This window comes from Pteropus medius, unplaced genomic scaffold (assembly GCF_902729225.1).
Source record: "Pteropus medius unplaced genomic scaffold, Ma_sr-lr_union100, whole genome shotgun sequence".
Lineage (NCBI taxonomy): Eukaryota > Metazoa > Chordata > Mammalia > Chiroptera > Pteropodidae > Pteropus > Pteropus medius.
In genome coordinates, this window is record NW_024351543.1 from 14,035,775 (window position 1) to 14,056,272 (window position 20,498).

Genomic DNA, 20,498 nt, shown 5'->3' on the forward strand with positions numbered 1-20,498 from the left:
CCTTGTTTTCTTAAATTAACTTCAGTTTCTGTTTTTCTTCATCTTTGGACTTAGCTCTATTCGTAGAATAAAACATGAGACTGAAACTGAATTTAGATTTTCCTTGTCAATATTGCCATATTTGTTCAGAGGTTCATTGAACCGGTGGTTATTTCTGGCTTGTCTGGTTGTCTTTTTCAAAATTACTATTTTTAAAGGCTGTGTAGCCAAGACCAGACAAAAAAAGAGGGCATGTGTGGGCTTCCAGAAATGTAACAACAAGAAAAAAAGGTGGACAGTGGCGAGCACTAAGAGACGCCAGGACTTTGGGCCCCAGCCTGTAGACTCCAGCCCTGACCTGTCACACCCTGATAAACGCAGGCAGGACACAAGCAAGCCTTCTCCTTTACTCCTGAGTCCTGTCTATCCGTGGTCTTCTGTTTTCTTAAAGTAACAGTAAAATATTAACACAGAGGGAATGACCTGATTTTTGCCAAGAGAACCCATGAAGTTTACATTTCCTGGACTTGCTGGTCTAAATCAGAAGGCCCCAGGTTATGTTAGCACAGGTTTCTGGGAGGGCGTAGGGGAGGGGAGATGGCTGAAAGGATGGCTGGATGATTAGGGAAAGTGTGGACCCAAGAAGGCAGAGGGAAGGTGAGAGAAATAGCAAAGAGCTGGGCTTCTCCATCTGGTGGGCAGAATTTGATTTTTGGTTGAAATTCAGTGAATAACAAACTAACATTGTCACTCACAAGGAGGAAAACAGGCTTGGGACACTTTCATGACTAGACTATTTGTAAACAGTTGATGTCCTTGTCTTCATCGGAGGTTTTGGGAAAACTGTGACATAGTGAGAACCTGTTTCTGAGCCAGAACCTTGACCTGCGAACCTGGGGAGACAGGAAGAGCTTGGCTTAAGGCCCTGTACTGCTGTCCAGAGATGCTCTAAGTCAGGGAGTTCTGGAGGCAGAACCTCCAGATATCACACACACACGCACAGCTCAGACTGACCGTAAGAGGCCAGGTCAAGGCAGGCCTGCCCATAGCCAGTGGGCTGAACTTTCTCATATCCTCAGCTCCAAATTTATACATTAGGCCAATGTTTCCTGCATGAGAAGGTCTGGGGGCAGAAACCTTGGCTCATGTCTTGCCCATAGTCCAGGAACATTTTTTTTTCTTTTTTCTTTTATTATTATTTTTTAATTTTAATAAGTGTCAAGTATACAGTACATTGGTTAGACATCTATATAGTTCATAAAACGATCCCCCCAAATGCTCCCTCCCTCCCCTGACCCTCCACCTAGCCAACGTATTAATGCTAACTGCATTCCCTATGCCATGTTCCCTATCCCCGTGTCCATCCATTAGCTACTAATTCCAGTAACCTTTTGACTCCATGACATTTAAGCTCATGGGGTGGGTTACATGGGAGAAGGAATTTAGCAGACATTAATTATGTTCAGTACTGGAACTAAGGGAGCCTTTACTATTCTTTGTTGCTTTACTATTTTCGTCATGAAGCAAACGATGCCCTGACTGGTGGACTGAATCGAGCTTTATCAAAACGGGCCTCCGCCACTCACATATTCACCTCTTCACTCATTCATTTAACACACAATTATGAGGTGTCATCTATGTGCCAAGCACCATGCTGCATGCTGGGAATACAGCGGCAGAGAGGACTTGTCCTTGTTCCCAGTTTCCGGCCTGGGAGGAGCTGGGCAGGTTGTCTAGTGAGAACAGGGTGAATGCCTAGTGCAGGGTCACTGCCGACATGGCTGAATACTGCTCCCATAGTTCCAGTGAGTGTGGACTCATGTGTATGGCTTATTTTGCCAAACATTATGCCTATGGGACCTATTCATGTTGTTCCACGAAGCTGTAGTTTGTTCTTTTTCTTTGTTGTGGAGTATTCTGTTTTACTATGGATGACATTTTTGTCGTTTCAAGTTTGGTGCTATTTTAAGAACATTCTTGTACAGATCTTTTGGTGCCCATGTTGCACCCATCCTTCTTATGTATACGCCTAGGAGTCCAACTGCTCAGTCACAGGGTGTGTATATGTTTAACTTTAATAGAAAACGCCTACTCAGTTTTCAAAATGGTTGTACAATTTACACTCCCACCAGAAGTTTATGAAGTTCCAGGAGCCCACGTCCTCACCAACCACTGGTATTGTCAGTCTTCTTAATTTTTAGCATTCAGATGTATGGGTTGCAATATCAGTTAATTTGAATTGCCCCTGTTGTTAACGGTTTTGAGCACCTTATTGTATGTTTATTGGCTACTTGAAAATCTCATTTGTGAAATGCTTATTAACCCTCTTCCCATTTTGTACTGGATTGTCCATTTATTTTGTATTGATTTGTAAGAGTTCTTTATATTATTCTAGATACCAGAACTTTTGAGGTTTTATATATATATGTTACAAATATCTTCTGCTAGATAAGTTGCCTTTTTATTTTCTTCATGGTATATTGATTAACAGAATTTTAATGTAGTCTAATTTATTAATCCATTCCTTTTTTTAAAAAAATTGTAGTAAAAATCACATGACAAAATTTACCATCTTAAACATTTCTAAGTGTACAGTTCATATTCCCATTGCTGTGAAACAGAACTCTAGAACATTTTCATCTTGCAAAACTGAAACTCTGTACCCATTAAACAACAGCTCCCCTCGCTCCTTTACCCCAGCCTTTGGTGACCATCATTCTACTTTCTATTTCTGTGAATTTGACTACTCTAGGTACCTCATATAAGTGGAATTATACAGTATTTTCTTTTTGTTTCTGGCTTATTTCACTTAGCATAATCCTCAAGGTTCATCCATGTTGTAGTATGCGACAGTAATCCTTTCCTTTTTAAATGAGTTTTCACATATTTTTAAAGTCAGGTTAAGGAAGTTTCCTTATATTCCTAATTCTTAAGAGTTTTTATCCTTTTGACTTTTGTCAGATGCTTTTCTAAAACTCCTTTTTTATGAATAAACCAATCATAAATTCTCAGAAAAACCTAATTTGATGTGATATATTATCCTTTTAATATATCGCTTAATTACTCAGCTTACCAATATTAATATATTGCCAGTTTCAGTTTGTCAACATTTATTTATGATTTTTACATCTACATTTAGTGAGGTTGGTCTGCAATATTACATTCTCATGTCCTTGCCAGGTTTTGGTACCAAGGTTACACCGGATGTATAAAATAAGTTGGGAAGTACTTCCTCTTTTTATGTTCTCCAGAAGATTTTGTGTAAAATTAAAATTTCCTCCTAAATATTTGATAGAATTCATTGACAGAGCCACTTGTACCTAGAGTTTTCTATGTATAATAAGATTCAATTTTATTAAGAGTCAATGGTGTATAAAATTTTCTATTTTTTCTTGTGGCACTTTTGGTCGGTTATATTTTTCTAGGAATTTGTTTATTTCATCAGAATTTTTAATTTTGGGAAACAGACTTATCACAGAATCCTGTTATCGTCTTTTCTAATGTCTGAAAGCTCCGTAGTGATGTCTGTTTTTATTCTTGATGTTTTCATTTGTGTTTTCTCTAAATGTTTCTTAATTAGTCTTTCTAGGGACTCACCAGTGTTTTTTCAAAGAATCAACTTTTGGCTATGTTGAACCTCTGTCGTATGCTTTTTTATTTTATTAATTTCTGCTTTTTTAAAAAATCCACTTCCTATACTTTCTTTTGTGTTTATCTTACTCTTCCTCTCCCAGCTTCCTGAGATCGATGTGATTTTCAGCCTTTCTTCTTTTCTAACCTAGGTTTGTAAAGCTATAACTTCCCATGAGCATAGCTTCCGACAAGTTTTCATATGTCATATTTTCGTTATCATTCAGTTAGAATGTTTTTTAATTTCCACTGTAATTTCTCCTTTGACCTGTGAGTTATTTAGAAATGTTTCATGTAATCATATATTTGGGAATTTCCTAGTAATTTTTTGTCTAAGTTACTTTTACTAGAGAACATAAGTATGATTCAGTTCTTTAAAATTTATTGACATTTCTTTTATGGTCAGTTTTTGTGAAAGTATTCTATGTGCATTTGAAAAAGAATGTTTATTCTACAGTTGTTGGATGTGGTCCATATATGTCAAGTAGGTCAAATTTATTAATTAAGCATGTGTTTCAGATATATATTCTTACCTTTTGTCTACTTATTCTAATTGTTAATAGTAGAGAGGTGTAAAACATTTCTTTATGATCATGGATATATCTGTTTCTCCTTTTAGTTCATATATTTTAGATTTGTATATTTTGAAGCTATGTTAAGTACATATAGATTTAGAATTTAATGTCTTCCTGGTAAATTATAATACTTAACTTTATGAAATACCCCTCTTTATCTCTAATAATGTTTTTTGCCCTAAAGTCTTCTTTGCTAGTTAGTCTTTAAATGACATATATATATTTTTCATTCTTTTACTTTCAACTTCTCCATAGACATTTATTTAAAGTATATCTCTTATAAGCATCGTATAACTAGAGCATCAATCTATTTTACATTTAATCATCAATAGATTTGAGTTTAAAATTACTGTCATTTTACTTGTTTTCTCTCTGTCCCATATGTTCTTTGTTCTTTATTCTCTGCTTTCCTGTGTCCTTTTGGAATGATTAAGCATTTTTAAAATTATTACGTTTACCTCCTCTATTACATTCTAATACAGTCTTTTACTCTCAGTGGTTACTCTAGAAATCTTAACAAGTACCCTTGACTTACCAAAGTCTAATATAAATTAATGCTTTTTACCATTTCCTGGACAATTTAAATACCTTAAATATTTTGACTAAATATTTTGACTCCATTTACCTCCTCCCAATTTCTCTGTTGTTGTCAAGTGTTTTGAATAATTGTGTGTGTGTGTGTGTGTGTGTGTGTGTGTGTACTTGTTGTATGTAGTCAATACTCACTTAGACTTGCCCTCCTCCCTTTTACTTACCTGTTTCATTGTTCTTTTCTCCCTGGATCTCTGAGGTTTCATTGAGGAAATCTTCACAGAGTAAGAATTCTAGGTTAGCAATTCTTTTCTAATGCTTTGAAGGTATCACATTGTCTTCTGGCTTTCATTGTTTCTTTTGTCAGCTCTCAGTTCTATTTTTGCTCTTTTGAAAGTTATACATCTGCTTTGCGTATTGCTTTAAAATTTTTCTGCCTTTGCGTTTTAGCAGTTTTCATTTGGTACACCTACGTGTAATTTTCTATGAATTTATTCTGCTTGATGTTTGCAGTGACTCTTGAATATGTGTCTTCCTGTGTTTTTCTCAGTTTTGTAAATTTCTTGGTCTATTTTGTTCCTTGAAGTTTCTAATTTATTTTTTTAGTTCTGTCCTGATGTTACATTGGTTATCACTTCGATTCACCCTTTTCATAACATTCTGTTATTTTATCACTTCGCCTTTGAGTTTTTCTCTTATTGCATTCACTTTCTTATTAAGTTCTGTAATGTGAAGCAATTGTAAGGAATTCATTCTGTTTCATGAATTATTATTTCTTCTAAGTTAGGTTCTTTGCCTTTTACATGCATCTGCCTTTCATCCAAGAGAGGGAATGGTAGTGGGAAAGGGACAACTCAACTGAAGTGGTGTATGTAGTTTTGCTTTTGTTTGTTTATCTGTCTGTTTTAACATATCTAGGCTCTGCTTTCAATTCAGAAATGTTGTTACATGTTCTGTGTCAAGGTTTACCTCACCTGCATTTTGAGAAGTCCTGGCATTTTTGGAGTCCGTCAAGAAGAATCAGCCCTACTGGCTACTGGGCTGTTTCTCTCCACCCACTTTGCTTCTCTCGGGATTTATTGACTCCCCAGTACAATTTTTGAAGGGTGAGGATGGGTTAGGAGCTGAACCATACTGCCCTTCTTCTCTCTGCTCCAGAATCTTCTGTTTTCTCTCTTGTTAACTAGTTTTTGAAATTTGTTGCAGTGTATTATGCCCTTCTCCATGCATGATTGTTGTTGGTAATTTTTTTCCTCTGATTTTTAGTATAGTTTTCTCATTTTTAAAAAATTAATATTTAACAAGCCTCGTTATATGTGTATGTGGTGTGTGTGTGAGAGAATTTTTTTTTTTAATTTGTTGTGGGGTTGTCTCATTTTGATAGGTATTAGGGAAAGAAAATGTGATACAGTGCCGACTGGAACACTTAGATATTTTTAAGTGTGGTCTATAAGCTACCTTGACGATAAGGAGATTTTTGCTTCTGCCTTCAATAACCCATGCAAGTGGCGTAGAATGGAAGTGATAGCTAGAAGAAAGTGAGGAGCAAAGGGAGGGGCAGACAGAGGAGCAAGAACAAAGAAACAGGCAGCATTGGAGCTAATAGAAGTGGAAATGGGATGTGGGGAGAAGAGACAGGGAAGAAGCCAGAGCAGAGGTAATAAGGACATGTCAAGGCACCGAATACTCTGAAACACTGGAAGACTTTCAGCATCCCCCACTTACACTTCGTTTTTGCTGTAGGTTATTTGGGTAGAATTCCATTAACCTGTGGGCTATATCAGTCTTGGCATGTGCTTGCGGTTGTAAGACTGTGGTCTGTGAGAAGAGTTGAAGGAGCTCTCCTACTCCCCTGCCCACCTTGATGTGGGCTCCCCGCCAGCTTTCCCTTTGGCAAAACTCTGCAAATGTTTGTTCTTTTAGCATATTTACACCCAACGGTCAATGAGCTACAGTTGGAGACCTGAAAGAAAATGAATGCAGTGTCAGACTTTAACCAGAAATGACAAAAGTTCCATGGAATCAAACAGAACCATTGGTGGGCTCTTGACAGTTTGGTGTCTTGGGGCTGCCGTGAGGCAACAAATACCCACTAGGGAAATTACGGGTCGTGACAGCTTCCATCGCAGATCACGCGTGAGTTAATAGCCTGTGATTTCGAGTGGGTGAACGCTTCTTAAGGAAAAATGGTCTTGAAGAGACCTGCTTCCTGTCTTTCTGCATCATGAAAAGGGACTGTGTTCTAGCTGAGAACACAGTCGTATTCATCCTCAAGAGCAGAACCTCTGGGAGACAACTGGCAAATGTATATTGTTTTGCAAAAATAATAATTTCTTCTGCAATGCCATAGAATACTATGTTTTTGTTTTTTAGTTAAAAAAATGAATAAGACAGATTTGGGGCACAAGTGACCTATCATATGTGTAGAATGCCAAGTTTCTTTGAATTAAGACTAAATTTTGATGGAGAGGAATCACTTTCTTGCCTCATTCTGATGAGTCGACTAGCAATGGCGGGGGTTGGGGGCTTCTTCTAAGGTGCCCTTTTAAATTGATAGGAGTGGGGGCACCAAGGAGAGGCTGGGAAGAGAATAGATGCTCTCATGGGCCAGACTGTGGACTAATTTGCTCACCAGCACGTCCTTCAACGATGGCATCCTTTTCAGAGGGTTTTCGGGGTGTTAAAAGAGATTATGATGATAAGGATTCATTCTTCATAATTTGGAAACAAGCCTGTAGTCCTGTTGTGTGTTGGGGCGCTGTGCTCCTGGAAATAGATCTTAGCTTTGAGCGATAATGAGGCAAGGATGAGGAGATTCTTGGGGTCTGAGCTATTGCAGATTTCTTTTTTCCTCCCACTGCCATTTATTCCTTCCTTCCTTCAAGATTACCTACAGTGGGCTGGGCGCTATTCCACTCTAGGGATAATGTGCCTTGGTCCCTGCAGCTCATTGCTGGTATATCAGTTAGCTTTCTCCCAAAAAAACTTAATGCTATAAAACAAGTCATTCATTTGCTCCAATTCTTTGTGCTAGCAGTTTGGGCTGGGCTCAGCTGGATCCATTCTTCTGGTCTTGACGGGGCTTATGTGGGTGAATGCCATCAGCTCCCACACTGACTGCAGCTGGCTAGTTTAGGATGACCTCAGTTGGGACAGTTTGCTTCTTTTCTGTACAGTCTATCATCCTTCAGCAGGCTGTCTTGGGCTTGTTCACATGGTAGCTGGTGGGTTCTGGCGGGGGGCAGGGAGAAGAGGGAGAGGAAAGCATGCAAGCCTTTCACTGTATTCTGTGGGTCAAAGCCAGAGACAAGGCAGCCCAGATTTGAGAGATGGAAAAACAGACACCACTTCTTGAAGGGAGGAGATACATGATCCCATTACAAAAGGACTTAACTTACCTGAATATAAGACCTGAAACAATAAAATACCTAGAAGAAAACATAGGAACTAAACTCAAGGACCTGGGACTTAAAGAGGATTTTATGAATTTGACCTCAAAGGCAAGGGAAGTAAAAGCTAAAGTAAATGAATGAAACTACATCAAACTAAAAAGCTTCTGCTCAGCAAAAGAAACCATCAACAAGGTAAAAAGACAACCATCCGAATGGGAAAATATATTTGCAAGCAATGCCTCTGATAAGGGCGTAATATCCAAAATATACAAAGAACTCATACAACTCAATAACAACAATAAAAAAACAAACGATTCGATCAAAAAATGGGCAGAGGACCTCAACAGACTTCTCCCTAGAGGACATACAAATGGCCAACAAACATATGAAAAGATGCTCAACATCACTAGCTATTAGGGAAAAGCAAATCAAAACCACAATGAGATACCATCTCACACCTGTTAGAATAGCTATAAGCAACAGCACAAGTAATAACAAATGTTGGAGAGGATGCGGAGAAAAAGGAACCCTCATACACTGCTGGTGGGACTGCAAATTGGTACAGTCACTATGGAAAACAGTATGGAGGTTTGATCTACAATATGATCCAGCAATCCCTCTACTGGGTATTTACCCCAAAGACTTGAAAACTCATATCCGTAAAGATATTTGCACACTGATGTTCATAGCAGCATTATTCGCTGTGGCCGGGACATGGAAGCAACCGAAGTGTCCTATGACAGACAGATGGTTGACTAAAGAAGCTGTGGTACATATATACAATGGAATACTGCTCAGCCATAAGAAGAGATGAAATACTTCAACATGGATGGACCTTGAAATAATCATACTAAGCAAAATAAGCCAGACAGAAAAAGTTGCAAATCACATGATATCACTTATATGTGGGATATAAACCTGAAAGCACCAAATGAACAGGACAAACAGAGACTCATGGACATGGACTATAGAATAGTGGTTACTAAAGAGCCGGGGATGGGGGAGGTGGGGGGAGATAGACGGGGTAAAGGGGGTCAAATATAGGAGGGTAGGGAGAGGGTGAAGTGGATATAGGGGATCAAATATATGGTAGCTGAAGGAAACTGGACTTTAGGTGGTAAACCAGTAGAATATACAGATGTGAAATTATAATATACACCTTAAAATTATATAATTGTATTAACTAATGTTACCCCAATAACCTTAATAAAAAAAATAATAAAAAGGACTTAGAGGAGAGTGGAGAATTGTGGCCATTTTCGCAATCAATTTACCATAACTAGTCAATACATACACATCAAGCAAACAATCTAACCATATATTTTTTAACTTTGTTTTTTGTTTTTGGCTTTGTTTTCAATTATGGTTGACATTCAGTATTATTTTATATTAGATTCAGAGGTACAGCATGGTGGGAAGACCTTTATATAGTTTATGAAGTGATTCTCTGATAAGTCTATACCCTCTGGGCATCATACATAGCTGTTACAATATTATCAACTATATTCCCTATGCTGTGCTTAAATACCCAAATCTATTTTGTAACTACCAATTTGTACTTCTTAATCCCTTCCCCTTTTTCCTCCAGCCCCCCAACTCCCCTCCCAGTGGGCAACCATCTATATCTACGAGTTCGTTTCTGTTTTGTTTGTTCATTTATTTTGTTCTTTAGATTTCAAATATAGTGAGGTCATATGGTATTTGTCTTTCTCTGTCTGACTTATTTCATGTAGCATAATACCCTCTTGGTCCATCCATGTTAGACCTTGACTCTGGAGATTTACTTTGCATGCTTTCCAAGGTGCAGAGCGAAGTGGGGAAAAACTTAGATCTGTTTCTGCCCATAGGCACTTCTGACACCAAATGTGTGTGTATGGGGGCTGGGGCTGCTTTGGGCGGGGGCGGGGATGGTTCACACCAACAACCAGTTCTCCAAGTCTCCAGACAGGAGCTGGGTGTTCTACAATTCAGCTGAATTCTAATATTAACTACTTAGACTTAGTGCCAACCTCATGGGTTAAAAGCTCTGTCCCACAAGACTGCCCCCCACTTCAGACACCAGTCACAAGTCCCAGGATTCCTGGACTACTGACCAGCTGGCTCTAAACTGGGTGTTCTCATGACCTTGCCTCAGGCTCAATGATTTGCTAGAAAGACAGAAATCAGGAAAACATTTTACTTACATTTACTAGTGTATTATAAAGGATACAGGTGAAAAGCCAGGTGAAGAGGTACATAGGGAGAGGTCTAGAAGGATCCTGAGCACAGGCAGGAGCTTCTATCCCTGTAAATTCTGGGTACTTGGATGCCCTACAGGACCAACCTGGAAGTTCTCCCAACCCTGTAGTTTATGGGTTTCTATGGAACTTTCATTACATAGGCATGATTGATCAAATCATGGCCATTGGTAATGAACTCAGTCTCCAGCTCTTCCCCTCCCAGGAGGTTGGGGAGTGGGGCTGAAAGTTCCATCTCTCTTATCAAGATGTGGTTGGTGTCTATGGCCATGCCACCCTGAACAAGACCGATCCCATCTGATCTCGGAAGCTAAGCAGGGTCGGGCCTGGTTAGTACTTGGATGGGAGACCACCTAGGAAGACCAGGTGCTGTAGGCATAAAAAATAAAAAATAAGGGATTGTAAGCTGACAAGGTTCTTGCAATCTGTGAGGTCAACCAAGGGTTGCCTTGCCTAAAAAAATAAATAAATAAAAATAAAAAAGATGGGGTTGGTTTCTCCAGCAATCAACCCCACATCCTAAAGCTACCCGAAGGCCCACCTGAGAGTCACCTTATTAACATAAACTAGGATATGGTCAAAGGAGCTTGTTATGAATAACAGAAGATGTTCCTATCACCCTTGTCACTCAGGAAATTCCAAGAGTTTTAGAAGCTCTATGCCAGGAACCAGGGGCAAAGACTAACTATATATTTCTTATTATATCACAATATCATAGGGAGTCTTTCTGTTGTAATAGATAAGTATGTCTCCCAGTAGGACTCGACTTTTACAGACTACTGAGAATGGAGAAAGCCCAGCCAGCTTCTTGAGCCTTCTTGGCCTGCTGTCCTGAGATTCTGGCCTCCTAACCATGGGGCCTGTGTTCATCCTACTGAGCTGGATTCAGAAACTTCACAGCATAATCTCATGATTCAGACATTTTACAAAGAGCAAATCAGTGTTTTAAAAGATACATTTTTACTTAATTATAACATACATACAAATCATAAGGGAATGATCAATAAATTATCGGAGAATAAACGAGGAATTTTAGCCACCACGAAGGTCAAGAAGTAGAACGTTGCCAGTAACCCCGAAGTCTCGCTTATGCCCAGACTGTCCACGTAGAACCACCATCCTGACTTTCCACATCATAGGTTAGTTTTGCCTGTTTTTGAACTTTATGTAAATAGAATCACACAGAATGTGTTCTTTTGTGCCTGACTTCTTTTGTTCAACACTATGGCTGCGAGATTCCTCTACGTCCTTGTGGGAAGCAGCTGTTGGTTCATTTTCATTGATGTGCAGATTGTCGCTGTATGAATGTACCACAGTGTATGTGTGAGTTCTGCAGCTAGTGGACGTTCGGATCGTTTTCATGTTTGGGTTATTATGAACATTCTTGTGCTTGTCTTTCGTTACCCGCGTGTACGCATTACTGTCGAGTATGTATTTAGTCGTGGAATTGCTGTGTCTTGGAGCATGTGTATGAGCACTTTTAGCAGCGATGCCCAGACAGCTCTTCGTGATGGTCCTTTCGGTTCACGTTTCCACCAGTAGAGCTGCACATCCTTGTTATCAGTAAATATTGTCAGTCGTCTTAACTTTAGCCGTTCTGGTACTATTTAATGATATCTCATTGTGGCTGTAATTAGCATTTCTCTATTACTAGTGACGTTGAGCATTTTTACACATTTAGTGACTAGATTTCTTTTTCGCGATGTGCCAATTCAAGTATCTCACCAAATTTGCTATGGTTTGTCTGCCTATTTATTATAGATTTGTAAGAGTTCTTTACAAATTCTGGATACAAACCCTTTGGAGGTTATATGTGTTGCAAATCTCTCCAACTCTCTGTGACTTGCATTTTAACTCTTCATGACACAATGACAGAAGTTCATAATGTTAATGTAATCCTGTTATCAATTCTTGTGCCAATACCACGATCTTAAAAAAGTACTCCAGTTTTATAGTAAATCGTGAAATCTTATAGTGTACCTCCTCCAGCTTTTTTCTTCTTTTCCAAGATTCCCTTGTCCATTCTAAGCCCTTTGCATTTCCGTAAATTTTAGCATTAGCTTCTCAATGACTCAGATTTTTATTAGGATTGTATTAAATCTAGATAGATCAATTCGAACAGAATTGACAACTTAACAGTTTTGAGCCTTCCATTACAAGAACATGGTATATCCCTTCATTTATTTAGACCTCCTTTAATTTTTCTCAAATATTTTGTACCATTCCATGTAGAAATCGTGCATATCTTTTATTAGATTTATTCCTAGGTGTTTGATTTTTTTTTAAGCTATGACAAATGGCATCCCTATAAATTTTTATTTTGTTTATTGCTTGTATATTGAAATACAATTGATATTTTATACTGGCTGTTGACCTAGCATCCTTGATAACTCCCATGTTAATTATAAATTTTTATATGTAAATGCTTTGGGTTTATCTGTGCTACATAATCATAGCATCTGTGAATGACAGTTTTAGTTCATCTGTTCCAGTCCTTACGCTTTTGTTCCCCTTTCTTGTGTTCTATACACTGGCTCTGTGACCTTGGACCTAATGAGGTTTTCCCCTCTTTCCTTTCAGATGAGGCTGAGGCACATATTGACTATGAAGATAATTTCCCTGATGACAGATCAGTGTCCTTCAGAGAGATCATGGAAGATTCCCGAACAGAGGCAGAGGAGGACAGGGGTCAGGGAGAGGCCTCTGAGGAAACTCCGAAACAGGACCATCTGGTCTCTGTTTCTGCGGGAAGAGAAGACACAGCCCAGGATACCGCCTTCGTGCCAACCACAGGCTTGCCCCACGCTGGGAGCAGTGTCCCCACAGACCTACCAGGATGGATACTAAACCAGAAATACTTGTTCTGGCTTCCTGCTGCGACCTTCCACAAGCTCGAGTTAGAAAAAGAGATGGACGACCACACCAAAAAGCAGTTTCCTGCTGGAGACAACCACAGTGGCATAACAACGGCCCCAGGTGAACCCGAAACCAAGGGGATCTATGGCAGCACTGATGGTCCCTCGGGGCCACATATGGGCAAGAATGACAGCAAGGCGGGGGACCCAATGGTGAGTAGCAGCGATGGGTCCTGGTTAGATGGCTACCCTGTGACCGATGGAGCTTGGAAGAAGATAGAGACAGAAGAGGCAGAAGAGGAGGAAGATGGGGACAGGGGAGATGGGTCAGTAGGGCTGGAGGAATGTGTTCTGTTTACCCCTCATCAGCCTGTTCTTGTGGAAGTTAAGAAGCCCAGGAGCTCCACCCTCACACCAAGTGAGGACACGACCCATACTTCAGTTCTTCCATCTCAAACACTCGATGTAGAAGCTTTGGCTTTCAGACCCAAGAGTGTGTCTGAAACTGAGGGTCCCAGCATGGCGGATGGGGACTTGACCAGGTACCAGTCAACTGTTCCTTGGAGATTTGCCCCAGAGAAGTCTTCCATGGCCACCCTACCCGATGAACCCACAAGCTCTCCCATAGCGACAGTAACAACTACTGTCCCAAAGGTGCCTAACCACGGTCCCTCAACCCTCGTGGCAGCCACCCAGACTCCAGTGGAAGCCACTGCTCCCGAGGTCCAGGATAACTTCCCATACCTGCTGTCCGATGACTTCTTGGGACAGGAAGGCCCTGGTCCAGGTGCAAGTGAGGAGCTTCTCTCAACCTTGGAGCCCTGTGTAGGGGACGAGTGTCCTAGTCTCAGCAGAGGCCCCATCATTGCCACCGTCGTCACCGTCCTGTGCCTGCTGCTGCTCCTGGCAGGTGTAGGGGCAGTGTGGGGCTACCGCAAGTGCCAGCACAAGAGCTCCGTGTACAAGCTGAACGTTGGCCAGCGGCAAGCTCGGCACTATCACCAGCAGATTGAGATGGAGAAGGTCTAGCCATCTTCAGAGTGGGCTCTCCCAAAGCCACTTGGGAGGAAAATAAACAGTGACACAATACATTGGTAAATACTGATAATTCACTAAAGCATGAAACAGGTGGAACAGAGCTCATGTTTTTCCTCAGGTCTTTGCTATATAGGCTGAGAAGTATTTCTGAAGGCACCTGGCAGGAAGGCTTCGGTGGCATCATCGCACATGTCAACATCTCCTCAGCCATCTGCTCTGGAATGAATTGCACTATTCTCAGACCTGTGCTTGGGCCCTAATTCCACCATGAGGTCAAAACTCACCTCTTGCTTCATCATACTATTACCTTCTTTTCCTTTCTTAAGAAATAAAATGACTGATTTCGTGACCTGAAATTTTTGAAATAGGTGTGATCAACGGAGCATTTGAGAGCAGTGATATTTAGGATATAGATATTTAATTGTTGGGAGTGGGATATAGAAGAATAATGGGTTATTTCCTTTTAATGTTGTGATCTCACTGGAGGCAAGTGAACTAAGAACCATGACACAGTCTAGAAGCTTTGAGATTTCTTTTTAATTGTTTATTGATATTGGGGAGAATGTAAGACTAACACTTGTTAGGAGTGGGGAGTGAGGAATGACCAGACACATCCACTTCTGTTCCCTCCATTCTGTGGGACTGCCCATTGTATTTTTAAAAACCAAATTATCTTTGTACCGGTAAGCACCATCTCCTCTCGGAAGCAGTGGCCTAGTTGCCCTCAACTAGTCTGTACCCATGAACGTCTTAGAACTTTTGCCAAAACTAACAGAACTCAGTCCTTGGTTTCCTCTCTCAGGAGTAACCATTTCTCCGAACTCCAGTAAGAGGGAGTGACATGGAAGGAAAAAGATATTTTAAGAGGGCCGAGGACTAGGATAACAGGTACGGGTGCTTACTTGATGGAGACGCACAGGAACTAAAAAGGAATATGAAATGGTGTCCATCGATTCTTTGTGGCAATTGTGAGTTCTGTGGAAATAGCATGAGTCCAGGATGAATTCTTCTGGTCGTTGAGCCACCCATTTCATAGCATCTAGGTCATCTTACGGTGGCTCAGCAAGTCCTGTTTAGGACAGTGATTCTCAAAGTATAGTCCTCAGACCAGAGGTATCAACAGCACCTGGGAGCTTGCTGGAGCTGCACGTTCTCTGGTGCCACCCCAGAGTCACAAAGCAGAAACTCTGGGGTTGGGGCCTAGCTCTCTGTGTTGTGACTAGCCCTCCAGGTGATTCTAACGCACACTCAAGTTTATGATAAAATGAGTTGTTCTTTTTTACAGTTTTATTTTTGTGTACACCTTTACTTAACAATTACTGAATTTCTAAGGCAGGCAACTGAAGAGCCTTTATAAGTAGTTTCTATTGTCTAAAATCAAGGTATGCAGCAAACCCAGTCTGGAACAAAATGGGAAATAACAGCTTTCTAAAGACAGGCTTAGAAATTCTGATCCAGTACCTTATAATATTTTCTTTCTCTGGTAGCAGGGCTGAGGAATACCTGTATTCAGTGGTAAACTTAAAAAAAAAAAAAAACTTTGTAAGATACATTCGCTGTCGAAAATGGGATCACTGCCATTGGTAAGCCTACAGCTGCAAGAGCATGTGTATCATTTAAAATGAGCTGAAAAAGACTGCTCTTAGCCCACAGAGAGCAGCATTAAGTACAACGTATGTTGATCCATGTTCAAATAGATCCTTTTCTGCTTCTGGAAGTTGGTTAATTTTTCTGATTATGTTATATAAAAGTTGGCTTTCCTTGACAGTATCATCTGGTTCACGATTTTCCATCTTGAGCCTTATTCTCCTCCCAGCAGTTGATGCTCTCTCCCGTCTTCCTCAGCCGCTCTGTGATGTTTGAGCTTTGAGCCCTGCTGGAGCTTTAGAGGCCCAGAGATGAGTAACACCTGTGGTTGGTCTTGCATAGAAGCCACTGTGCAACTGAGACAGCGTTGGAAGCTGCTGAAATACTATCTCTAACGGTCTCCTATGTATTGGCACAGAAACAAAACATCATATTTTTATATGAATCACCTTCTTAGAAATCATTTTCAGGAGCAAAAAAGTGATCGAAGGCCATACGTTTATTTTGAGACTGTAAGAGTCTAAGAGTTTTGCTGTGTCGTGAGAGAGATCCTGATCTTTACAAACAAAAAACTGTTGGTGGTGTTTTTACCTAGGGAACAAAAAGAATTCTTGCAACATATTTTCCACCCTGCCACCTCTTTTCAGTGCAAGCTTTGGAAAAATAATAGTCTAAGTAGCTATAAAGACAGTACAGCAAAATCGAAGTCCCCACTATTGAGTAAAATAAAGGCCTGAATGTACCAAATGGGACACCTATGTGTAAGATGAAATCCAGAACCACAAAAATGAAGTGCTTTCTGCATGGAGCCAAAGCAAAACACAAGAGAATAAAAGCCAGAGACTGTATATATTTATAAATTAGATTCTTTTCTAATCTATTACAAGATAACTTTTCTATTTTTAACTACATAAAATAACCTCCGTCTCAACGTTGAGATCATGTTGTCCAGCTATTATGTAATAACCCAAGAACACTGACTTAATACCAAACTCCAAACAGGTAATATTAATACAAATATATTAATAAATTTATTACAAATATGTCAATACATGTAAATGTATTATTTTGTAGACATGAACTGAAAAATAAACCCAACACATAAGTTTTTTAAGTTTTCATTGATTTGGTGTCATCTAAATTAATGTCATAGGATCTAAAAATGTATGTAGAAAGGGAATGATTAAAACACTGTAAACTTAAATTGTATGTAATTATGTGTCTTTTGAGACTAGCAAATGTTTAAGGCTCATGAAAATTGGAGGAGGGGTCTGTTAACACAAAGCTTCTGAGATATTTTCAATAAATAATTATTTCCCCTGAACAGTCGCTTAATGTATTTTATATCTAGGTTACCTCATAATGGCTTTCTAAAAAAGGATTGTCTAGTAATCTTGAAAATGATGTCTTAATACTTGCGGTGTCTGAGACTGCCCCCTCTAAGCCTGACTCTCAGCCATGTTACGCCCTGCAGCAGGATTCCAGGGAAGTCTATGAAGCTTCTGCCCCCTCCACCCTCCCCCGCCTCCCTCACCCAACCAGAGATCACTCATCACATGCACAAGGCTTTGCCTCAGGGGGTCCAGACCCAAGACATCTGTCAACGCACACACTCTTACTCTAGACATTGCCACTCCTCCTCAGTCCAGACTTTTCCACTGTATCCTCGACAATTCCTGGGCTTGACATCAACAAAATCTGTGTCCTCCACCTCTCTTTCAAGTAGCTGATGTTTGAACTCTTCCTGCCGTCAGTCTCTTTTTGTACTGGCTAGTTCCTCTTTCTGTCTACCTACCTCCTCCTGCTCTTTCCCCTTCCTCATCACTTGCCTTTTAGTGATAGGCACGGAGCATGGTGGCTGTGGGCAGTCAGGCCTGACGATGTTTTAGGCCCTCATTTGAAACAGTAAATTTTCCGTCACTTTTCAGACGTTGGCAGCGAGGGACCAACTCATCAGCTCTAACGCCAGCTCTGGGTTCCAAATGTGTTCCCTAATGGGATCCCAGATCTCTGAAAAAAACCTTCCTTGGGAGAGGAAAGAGCGTCTGTGTCCTGAAAGGCCCTCCGTCTACTCACGACCAGCAAGGACCACCCTGCTGTGTGAGATCTGAGAGTCTTTGGGGTAAGGATTCTGCTTTGCCAGATGAATGGCAGAAATCGCAGGGACCTGAGAAAACAGAGCTAATTATAACATCCATCCTAGATCGACTGGGTATGATTAAGACAGCCTCATCCAGTGGATAGAGAAAGAAAACAGTAAAGAATAAGCAAAATAAAACATTTAATGTGATTTTTAAAAAAAAATCTTTGTTGTCAACGATTTTCCAAGTTCTAATTTCCCATGAGAGTGAGATTGTACACACTGCCCTAACTCAAGGAGGGGAGGTGTGGAAAAGACACCAGCAATGTTTATAGTTTGACCTACTGACCACCACCCTAAATGGGCAGTAAGACTCCAAGATTGATCTTGTATCTGCTGGCCAAATTGTTTAATTCCTTCCTACTGTTTTCTTGTAAAACAAGGCACCAGTATCTTACCCTATCAGCTCCAAGAGGATAGTGAGCCAATTTACTCATTCATTCAACAAGCCACCCAAGCCAGTTAGGTGGTGGGGGACAGTGTTGGGTGTTAGGATATGGCCCCTCAGTGCCTGCCCTAGAGAAAGGAGCATCCTCCTATGGGACAAACCACAGCCGCTCTGACTCTTATTTCTGGGGTAGCAGAGGGTAAGTCACGGTGAAGCTGGGCTGTCACGGTGTCTTCTCTCTTGAGGAGATGCTGTGGGGACGTGGTGGGGAACAGCCTTACCCCGGCTGCAGGCACAGGAAGTCCAATGCACAAAACGTTGGCCGAGGCTTATTTAAGGTTCCCTTCCCTTTTTTGCCCCCCCTCACCCCTTGTATATAGTTTAAACTCTCCACACTAGGTCATTCAAGCCTGGAGTCACCAGAAAAAAGAAGTCGCTGTTTGGGGGATGGCAGATGATCAAGAGTTCGGACAGCTGCGATGAAGGATTAGTTGTGGGTTCTTCCCAGTGCCTCGCTGCAAACTGTGTTGCTGTTCCATGTGCAAACACTATTAAGTGAGAATGTTTTCTCTGGCACCAATCCACCTTCTCCCCACAGTTTAAGTATTGAATTTTTAAAAAAAAAAAACGAAAGTAGCGTAGGTTTACAGCTCACATTTAAAACTTAAAAACATTATTTCCATAAATGTTGGCAGAAACCAGCCCCTGTTTATTCCACCAGCAGTCATAATAAACCTTTTCCCACTGACAATCTAACAAATCATTTTCTGTTTGCCACTGAGTTTGGCTCAATAAAATTTTTGTGCTCTTTAAATTCCCTTCGTAAGAACGCCTAAAAGCAACCTTTCCTCAGGCGGCCTTTGTGGTCTCCGTTCCCACTGTTTTTCTCCTGGATCCGAGGTGAGGACAACAGGTTCGTGGCCATAATTAGAAAGTTTCAAGACTCAGAAGGATATTAGTATGCTGAATGTGTTGGTATCTAAGACATTTCAGACAATCGCTTTCAAATCTATTTGTACACACAAACCACCCCTTGGCCATCCACTGTTAAAGTCTGAACACTGACAGGGCCGCAGGGGGTAGCTGATACACCCTACCTAATGGGTGCCCCTACCTGGGTTACCTGAGTGAGAACGAAGCTGGACAGACGACCGCCCCTCCCGCCCCCACGGCAGGTAGCCTCTCTGGACAGGCCGGCATGAGGAAACCAAACAGAGCAACCACTGGGCTCCATACAGGTGGGTCAGAGGGCAGGCAAGGCATCTTAGGCGGGTCTGGAAACTCCTACAAAGCTTACAAATGTGTTTGTTTTTTCAAAAGACAGACCAGACTGATGCTGGACCCATGAGGTCTCAGTCCAGGAATCTTCTAGGCTCTTCCAAGAAACCCACTTGGGGAGGTGCTGGGTTGATGTTGTTGAGTGTAGCCTGAACACTGAGGTTTCATGGTCGGTTTAGAGAAATTGGCTAACTTTTTTTTTTTTTAAGAGTGGTTTGGTTTTTAAAAAAAAAAAAAAGAGTAAGTCGGTTCTACCGCCTTCAATCAAAGCAAATTGCTGACAATTTGATCATACTGTTCCCAGGTTTCTTCCTCGGGGGAACATTGCTAGGATGGGGGTGGAGGTGCTTTTCAATCCTCAGTGAAGAAGAGGCCAAGTTCAAAGAGTGAATGAAGGATGCTCACCCACCACACCACCCCCAGCCACCCGTGTAACAACATCATCTGCAAAAAGCTCAGCCCAGGCTCGGGAAGAGGACCAAATGGAAGCTCTACAGGGCAGAGGGGGAGAGTCGGACCACCCAGCCCAGCCTGGTCCCTGTGCTGGTCTCCTTGCGTTTTCTTGCACAGCTGCGAAGGGCAACTGCTGCCAGGGGCTGTAAGGGAAACTGAACCACCTCCACTGACTCAGGAATCCTGGGGCAGAGCGTCTGCTCACTGTGTCCTCTCTACTTTATAGTCCTGCCCTCTGACCCTCCTCCCCACTGACTTCAAAAGGAAGCTCCTGTGGTGTGGTAGAGGGTGGGTGGGGCTAGGGAAGAAAAGGGAACCCAGCATTCTGTGAGTGGAAGCTGTGCAAGATCTGACTCATGGCTGGGCAGGAGGGTGCCCTGATTTGGAGGCTGCTGGAGACACAAGCATAGCCATC

The 20,498-nt window shown here is 41.2% G+C and overlaps 1 protein-coding gene, 1 non-coding gene and 1 pseudogene across 2 annotated transcripts in view; 2 read left to right on the forward strand and 1 right to left on the reverse strand.

Annotated features, from left to right (window-relative positions):
* The window catches only part of SUSD5 (sushi domain containing 5), a 48,864-nt gene extending 34,078 nt beyond the window's left edge, over positions 1 to 14,786 (forward strand). The window contains exon 5 of the mRNA XM_039843441.1: positions 12,925 to 14,786. Within this exon, the coding sequence (XP_039699375.1) occupies positions 12,925 to 14,228 (1,304 nt within the window). The 3' untranslated portion in view covers positions 14,229 to 14,786. The remainder of the gene's footprint in view (positions 1 to 12,924) is intronic.
* Positions 10,604 to 10,722, forward strand: LOC120586909 (5S ribosomal RNA). Its single transcript, XR_005648832.1, has one exon. It is a non-coding gene; the product is annotated as a 5S ribosomal RNA (ribosomal RNA).
* LOC120586786 (transmembrane protein 126A-like) lies at positions 14,767 to 16,055 on the reverse strand (annotated as a pseudogene).
* Positions 16,056 to 20,498: the final 4,443 nt, after the last annotated feature.